At 38.2% G+C, this 9,014-nt stretch overlaps 1 protein-coding gene across 1 annotated transcript in view; it reads right to left on the bottom strand.

Moving 5' to 3' along the window:
- Positions 1-269: 269 nt before the first annotated feature.
- ap1ar (adaptor related protein complex 1 associated regulatory protein) overlaps positions 270-9,014 on the bottom strand; it is a 107,643-nt gene continuing 98,898 nt past the window's right edge. The window contains exons 9-10 of the mRNA XM_078213556.1: positions 4,833-4,955; positions 270-2,686 (exon numbers count right to left, since the gene is read on the bottom strand). Of these exons, the coding sequence (XP_078069682.1) occupies positions 2,421-2,686; positions 4,833-4,955 (389 nt within the window). The 3' untranslated portion in view covers positions 270-2,420. The remainder of the gene's footprint in view (positions 2,687-4,832; positions 4,956-9,014) is intronic.

Raw genomic sequence — 9,014 nt, 5'->3', positions numbered from 1 at the left:
ACCCAAGGTGATAGAAATTGCTGAAAATCCTGGTTACAGGTAACACAGGAATCCAGTGTCAAATTTTAGCTTATCCTTTGAGATTTGCCAAAGATTAGAGTCCCAAGGCAAACAAGCCAAGGCCTCTGGATGTGAAAGGTAGGTTCAGGACTCAGTTCAAAGCAGAAACCTTTGGAAGTAAGAACTTCTCAAGATTTTGTTTCTTGGTCATTTCTTCCAAAAAATTAAGTTTATAATTGCTGAAAATTAATGAAACAAGAGATGAATCTCATTTGTGCCTTAAATGGCAGAATTTAAAATAAATACATTGAAATGTAACATTTTTTATGCCATATGCATCATCATCATCATTCACAGCCCATCTGGGAAAAGATGTTCATGACCAGCTGCATTGAAATCCCAATTTGATGTGTTACCATGTGTAATAACACACCCCAGCTTCCAAATAATTTTGTAGGGAAAAATTCACATCACATTCAGAAAATCACAGTATTTATTCCAGATCCAGTGTATGCTTATCCACCAGCTAGGTCTCCAGCAGGCTAATGAACATGGCTACAATATGAGGAATATAAATCACGAAAAAAATGTTCTCACAGATTGCCTGGTATCAGGTTTTGGAAGATAAAATATCTATTTGACTGCCCAAAAGAAAAAAATCAACCAGCTGAAAATATTTGAGAGAATGAAACAAGAACTTCAATTTGTGGTTGCTGACTTTAACTCAACAGCTTCATCATTTCCTGACAAAACTGCACAACTTAAACTTTTACAATTTGGTTAAAAACAAACAGCAGAACCGGAAGGAATTTTTTGATGAAATGTTGATGCTGGAATACCAGTACTGGAGAATGGGACATTGAACTCTTAATACAGATACCAAATCTCAAATATTCCCAGGCCAGATTTAGCACAGGTGCAAAGTAAAGTTTACTCTGCTGCAATAAGATGTTACCTTTAATTCCAGAAAACTACTAGCATGTTTCTATTTTTATAGTTTTTTTTTATAGCAGGTAATTCTTGAAGCTTCGGAATGAAAATGCCAGTTTTATGGGCCATTGTGAATTTTCCAAATAGGTTAATTCCTCGGAGAAGGAGATCGTGTAGACTGGACCTATATTCCTGATCTTAGTGAAACACAAAATTCTCAAAGTGGATGGTCTGAGAATGTTCTCCCTGGCTGGGGAATCTGGAACTAGGTGCCCCAGCCTCAGGATCTTTGGAGTTCTCCACCCCAGAGAGTGGTGGATGCTTAAGTCATTGAATATATTCATGACAAAAGTCAATAGATTTTTGGATACTCATGCAACCAAGGAATATGGGGATAGTATGGGAAACTGGAATTGAGGTAGATCATCTGCCTGATCTGATTGATTGATGGAGCATGTTTGAACTGCCAAAATCACCTACTTCTATTTCTTACATTCTACTATTATCTAAAACTAATTTCACAAGGACCTCTACAGTCAGCACAAAAATTAGCCTTTTGTTTATATCTAATGAGATATACCTGAATTTATTCAACAGAACAATGTATAAACCCACTAGTGTCCACCATGAATCACTATAACTTGGTTATGAGTTTGTAGGCCCCACACTCGGGAGACCCAAATCACAGTTGAACGCACTCTTTTTTGTGAACTCTTTAATGGTTGGTCAGGCTGCAAAGGCGCTTCACTTTAAAGGAAAACTTTATTTCAGCTAAGGCCGGTCATGACCCCAGTTACATAACAACAAGATGCTATCCCTGCTATCCCACCTACTTTTCTAGTTTGAGGACGAAGTAGCAGGAACAGAAAATAACAAGAACTATGAGTTAGAATATTCAAACTAATTTTGCTTGACCTGAAATATTGGAACATTTTTGTTTGAAAAATGTAACATACATATACTGATGGATAAATAAAACAATGATAGTATAACTTAAAATGAACCACGTTTCATTTATGAAAAGGAACAAAAAAAATCTCATTAGGCTTCATGATATTTACATATCACACAACAGTAATTAACAAACCCGATTAATAAATCAGTTTAATAATCCAGTGTATCCATTATTTGTTACTCCTTACCCAACCAGAACAGCAGTGGCTTATATAAAAATGAATACCTACAAACATGCATCTTGTAGCTAGAAAGTTTCATCAATTAAACTTCACATCACATTTTCCCTTTACAACACAGCCTTTTTAATCAACACCCAATGGCTTAAAAAATTCATTCATAAGCTGAAAGTTTACAAGAATTGCACTTAATTATAAATTGTACGTGCTAGCACGATACAAAGCAGTCATGTTCTTTTGCAGTCTATGTAGAGTCAGACCACCACTCAAAAAGATAAGTGCCATCAGAGTTGAAATACATTCTTACGATGTCCTCAGAGGTTAGTCTCAGCCAATTCATACGATGTGGCAAGATCACTATCTACTCTGCTGATCACCGTCTGTATTTTTCACTCCGTTTGGAGAGAGTTCTAGAACTGGGTTCACAAAACCTGCATACTCAGAATTCCCGTTATCATCCAATTCAGCACTGACAAAATCATTTTCCCATTCAAGTCCAGTTGACTCGTCTGATGCAGACAGGGGGTTGCTCCCAGGTCTACGGCTGCTGTGCCTTAAGGCTGCTTGGAGTATGTCTTCCTCTGTTCTCGAGCGTTCTCTCATTGGAATCATTCTATTAATTCCTTGAATTAAAGAAAAAGTATAATGTGTTAAGCGGAAATAAAAAGTTTCTAGGATTAGGATTTAATTCTGGTCTGGTTTAATAGCAAAGCAGGTACATTGAAGCAATTATCTTCTATTTGATTCTTACTGAGAAGCGATTAAATGCTATAATTTTACTATTTAACAATAAAATATGATTGTGGTATTACAATCCACAACCATAACTGATATTTTTGTAGTAATTTTAACAAAGTAGCATGTGTCAAGGTTCTTCATTGAGCCAGATGAACAGATAGCAGGGTAGATGACCAAAAGCTCGGTCAAAAACATGCTTTTTAAGGAACATCTGAAAGGATGAGGAGGGGGTAGAAAGGTTTAGAGGGGAGAATTCCAAATCTTACAGTGTATACAGCTGCAGGCATAGAAGCCAGTCGTGGGACAAAGGAAATCAGAAATGCACCAGAATGGAAGGTGAGAGTTCTCAGATGGTGGAGGGGCGAGAGGAGATTAAAGATAGGTCCTTTAGCATCTTGCCTCAGTCTTTCTGTTGCTAAAACTCTCCTCCATGCTTTTGTTACCTCCCGACTCGACAATTCCAATGCTTTCCTAGACAATCTCTGACGTTCCATGAATTTGAGTGCATCTAAAAGCCCTTACTCGCACCAACTCACGTGAAGTTATCATCCCTGTTCTCGTTGACTCCATTGGCTCCAGGTCCAGCAGCTCCTCAGCTTTTAGTATTTCTATCCTTCTGTCCAGAGATTGGACATTGGAAGATGGTGCCCTGCTGAGAACTCTCTCCTCTCCCCATGACTCCTCCACTAGCAAAGCCCCCCACCGCCCACAACATTACTTGTTTCCTGGGTCACTCTTTGATCTTGAGACTCCAGGGGGTGTTCCACACGCAGCAGTCACAGCCTCCCCTGTGGCACTGCCAACAGCAGGAGTTGCCAACCTTTGCAGCCACTGATTTGCTGGCAGACCTAGTTAGGCACGACCTCTACCTTTGGCCTTTTGATTCCAGAAGGCGACCCACCATGGAGCTCAACATGGCCTGACAGGTTTGTGGTCTGGTAAAAAGAGGCAACATAGGGCCTTTTGCCAGCTCTCCAACCAGCCAGCAAGATGTCCTGCTGCTTCAGCTAAGATTCTGCCTATCCGTCATGAAATTATCATAATCTGTAATCATGTAGTGTCAAAGAGATTATCCATATATAAATTACATGATATGTTTCTGAGAATGGGTATTTACTCTGACGTTGTGTTGATCTTGATGGTTTTTTTTGGGAAATCATTTCACAAATCTTAACAAAACAGATAATTTAGTTTTATTTCTTGTAGAACGTTCGGCAATTAATTAAAAAGGCGTTTCATACAGGGGAAGAGAAAATAAGGATGCTCCAAATGATATTTGACAAAGTTAGAACAGCTTACAACATATTGTTAGTTCCACGCCTCTATCTTGGCAAAAGGACCAAGTCACTTATCTGATGCAATTAATCATAGGCTTGTTCAGACACAGGCCTTTGCCTCGGTCTATATTTCGATCACAACTGACTTACAGGACATTTACAATTCATAATGTAACGATGATGGATGATCATCTCTTCCAAATGGCTATAATTTGTTTTATGAGGTTAGGGGGTTCTACAGTTAGTTACAAAACTCCATTCTTCGGCATTAAACTGTATACTTGGGTAATTTCCCAAAGGCATTTAAATAATTTCACGTGGATTTAACTCACCCAGATAAAGTAGTATTTCAAAAATGGGCATCCCTTATGTACAGTTGAAATCATAATTTACACAGCAGATACTGTCACAAATCCCAAGTGTTAAAACAGTTCACTCACTGGGTGTAATGCATTCTATTATTCAGCCTTTTAGTGCCACACATCTTAATCTTTAGACGTTGTCCCTTAATTAAACCAGTGTGATTTATTTAATGGACCTTTGCATGGTCTATGCCCCACCCGCTACAATTCCCACGGGAGGCGGGATGGGAAAATTCCACCTCATGGGTCAATTTAGTAGCTGAAAACCATTACAAGAACAATGATTTCTAGGAAGAATTGTTAGGGTTGATCTCCTTTTCCTGTTGGGATTCCTAACTCCTGTTCAGTGCATTAAAATAGGAGATTAAAAGTTAACATTTAAGAAGCGCTACCTTCTTCATCCTCCCATTCGAGGTCCAGCGAAGTACTGTCATCATTCGTTGATTTGGTTTTAGTAGTCAAGTCACAGCTGCTTTCAGTGTTTGGTGTCAGAATAGTTGATTCTGAAGAGATTCCTAAGCATGAAGACAGGAACAATTCTTAAAATGAGATTAAACAAAGAATTTATATTGTCTCTCAAAATATGTAGCCTCTAGGTCAACCTAAAAACCTATACAGATTAGGCTCTTTATGGTTAAGGCACAAAGATATATAGAGCCTGGATGTTTATAATATTTTGGTTGATCCACCAATAACAATATGCAGAGTCATTGCTTTATGTTTGAAACTGCTTGGTTAAGGAAAAATATATTTTGATGATTGTTTCTTGAACAGTAGGCCACAGTTTTCAATTATGTTTGCATTGCACTATTAATCATAAGCTCATTTTGCAGCTGAATATTCTACTGAGATGATGTAGATGAGATTTATCAACCAAGTAGCTACAAATAGTAAATTAACATGCCAATATTTTATGATATCCAAAGGTTTTTGCAGACAAAGAATTGCTTTATTTGGTATTGCTCTTCATCGAGTACTGTGGAATATTAAACACAGCTTTCACAATTTATAACACGCCATGATAGCATTATGTCTGAAATTTTACCTATCCAATTCGTTAGGGTTATTTTGACCTAAAAGAGAATTACATCTTTCAAATATAACTTTTCTTGAATAAATCCTGGCTGTCCTTAATTAATTTAATGATTTTAAATGCTTACGGATTTGAAATATAATAAAAGACCCTTAAGAGTTCATCCACATCTGATATTAGAGCTATAGCTACCCAGTTTGTCTTTCTCTTCTCTCTCTGGAGTAAGGATATGTCTCTGTTGCAGTCAATCATCATCCTAGCCCCAGGCCATTCCTGCAGGAGCTCTTTAGGCCCAATCATCTGACTGCTCCATTCCTTCACTCCATCACAATGAATGGGGGCGTTTAGTGATGATTGCAGTGTCTGTTCCATTCACCATTTCTTAAAGAAATTTGTGCCTACACACAAAGACTTGGACAACAGCCATGCTTGGACTGAAAAGCGGCAAGTAGCATTCGCCTCGCCCAAGTGGCAGGGAGCGATCAGTTCCAACGAGAATCCAATCACCTTCCCTTGACATTCAAGATCGAAGGTGACAGCTCAGCACCACCTTCTCAAGAGCATAAAATTCTGACCTTTCCGTGACACCTACATCCATAAATTTTGAAGGAAATATTACAAGCTTTGTTCAGTCCTATGGCATAATTTGCACATTTAAGCAGGTTTCAAAAAAGGCAACCTCAGAACTACGTCCATGCCGTATTTCTGATCCTACCGGTTTTTGGATTGGGTGATCAGGTGAGCCGGATCAAAGGCCACTTGGACCACTCAAAGCACAGGGAAAGGACAAGTGCATAAAGCTGATAACCAGTCTGGCATGCCACTGTAACATCTAGCCAAATAAGCCAGTAAATTACTTTACTCTAAAAATAAAAAGTCATGCATGGCAGCTTATAAAAAATGTCCGGTTTTTGAATAATTGGAATTGAACATTACCTGTATTTATTTTCCAAAATCAGTCACACTTTTATCCCCCATTCTACTTTATCTGAGTGGTTCCATATAAAAAAACTCAAAAAAAAGTCTGCTCGTCTTTTTTCATGTTCATCTTTAGCTCATTTAAACTCCTCCTTCATCTCCCTGCTGAGCTTCCTATATTACCCATGAGCATCTTTAGTGTTAGTAACAATAACTATAACATTTCTACCTTTAAATTTCAGTTTGGGTTTAAGCTCTAAACTTCTCAATAGAACACAATGTTCCAATCCCGAAGTTCAATTGGCTAGATGGAGGAGGTGGTGGTGTTGTTGTGTTTTATCACTGGATTAGTAATCCAGAGACTCAGGGTAACATTCTGGGGACCCAGGTTCGAGTCCCACCAAGGCAGATAGTGACATTTGAATTCAATGAAAATATTTGGAATTAAAAGTCCAATGACCATGAAACCACTGTCAGTTGTCATAAAAACCCATCTGGTTCTCAAGCTATATAACCATCGTGTCTCTCACTCCAATGGACAGATGTGTCTTTGTGGACCTATAATATAGTTAACATATAATATAATTGTAATTAAATATATTTATAATCCTCTTAAAATATATTGTATAATTCCCTATATATAATACAATATTAACTAATCAGTTTCCATCGTCAGCATTGCTCAATCACAATACTTCTATCAATGAAGCAGAAATCCATGGGGTTCAAGTCCACATCCAGAGATTTGAGGACATAAATCTAGGCTGACATTACAGTATGGATGTAAAAGATGCAATGCCACTATTTGAAAAGGAGCAGGGGATTTCTTACTAGTCATCCTTCAACCATTCAAACAGATGGTCCAATCATTAATCTCATTGTATATAACCAAATCCCACAAATGTCAAAGTATTATGCTTTCAAAATATGATTCAGTTTAAGGGGGTTTACAATCGTGGATGTTGCCTTAGCGACATCATCCGAAGGCAGAATATTAGTATTGGTTTTGTCATGTATACCGATGATGTCCAGCTCTCCCTCACTACCACCTCTCTTACTCCTTTACTGTTGCTAAATGTATATTGCTTATACAACATCCAGTACAGGATAAGACAAACTTTCCTCCAATATTGGGAAAAATAAAGCCATTGTTTTCAGTACCTGCTCCAATATCCATGCTCTAGCTACCAACTTGATCCCTCTTCTTGGCAACAATCTTGAGATTAAGCCAGTCTGTTTGCAACCTTGGTGTCACATTTGACTCCACGATGAGCTTCTGATCTCACATTCATACCATCATTAAGATCAGCTATTTTCGCCTTCGTAACATTGCTCACCTTTGCCCCCACCTTGGCTCATCTGTTGCTGAAATCCACAGCAATGCCTTTGTTACTTCTAGACTTGACTATTCCAATACATTCCTGGCTAGTCTCCTACATTCTACTCTTCATAAATTTGATGTCATCCAAAGTTTTGCTGCCTGTAGGACAGCAAGTTCCATTCCCCTATCACATCTGTGCTTGCTGACTTACCTTGGCTTCCAGTCAAGGAATGCCTTGATTTTAAATTTTAATCCCAGCTTTCAAATCCCTCCATGGTCTTGCCCCTCTATATCTTTTATTCTCCTCTAATCCTGCAAACGTCTGAGATTGCTTCGCTTTTCTAACTCTGGCCTCTTTCACATTCCCAATTTTAATCGCTCTACCACTGGTGGCCATTCCTTCAGTTGCCTAGATCCCAAGAGCTGGAATATCCTCTCTGCACATCTCCACCTCACTTTTCACCTTTGAGACACTCCTTAAAACATCACTTCTGACCAAGCCTTTGGCCATCTGAGCTGACGTCTCCTTTGGCTCAATGCCTTACTGTTTTATAACGCACTTCTGAAGAGCCTTGGAATGTTTCACTTTGTAAATGGCACTGCAGAAATATAAGTTGTTGGAGTTGTTACATTGCCAGTTGTTGATATCCACTATAAGGGGCTTTTCAAATTTGTGCATCTTATTTCGCCTATTTGAACAGCTTCTTATATCGTGCTCCTGCAATTAATCAGTAAACTATTGCTATAAACCATACTTTATCCTTCAGCATTTCAAACCCAAAATGCACTGGAACTCAGGCTCAGTTTAAAAATAAATATCCATGGGATGGGGATGGTGCTGACAATACCAGCATTTTGTTGTTCGCCCCCAATTGTTTCAGAGAAAGCATTTAAATCTCTTGTATTGGATTAAAAAGCATTCAAACATTTTACACCCATTTGCAGCATGGATGTTAAACAGGTATGCATCAGTCTAAACTATTTATGGTATTGCATACGTAACAGATCTGTTTAATCTTGTACGTAGTGTTTTGGTAAAACAGATTTTTCACGCCAATCTGCCATAAAATTTCAAGAACCGACTTTTGAACAATACAATAATAATTGAAAAATATCACAATTGTCAAGGTCCTGCAAGTCTGGCAGTATTCAAGTCAACTCAATGACTATCCGATCCTTACATATCTCCAATAATTTGTAGTCATGTACAACTTAAACCACAAATGTGCATCAGAGAGGGGAGAAAATAAGTTAGGAGTGTGAATTAAATGTATGATCCAAGATGTCCTTTTAAAGATGTTT

Source organism: Mustelus asterias, chromosome 1 (assembly GCF_964213995.1).
Source record: "Mustelus asterias chromosome 1, sMusAst1.hap1.1, whole genome shotgun sequence".
In the NCBI taxonomy this organism is placed as follows: Eukaryota; Metazoa; Chordata; class Chondrichthyes; order Carcharhiniformes; family Triakidae; genus Mustelus; species Mustelus asterias.
Note: the sequence above shows the minus strand (reverse complement) of the source record. Positions and strands in the feature narration are given on the sequence as shown.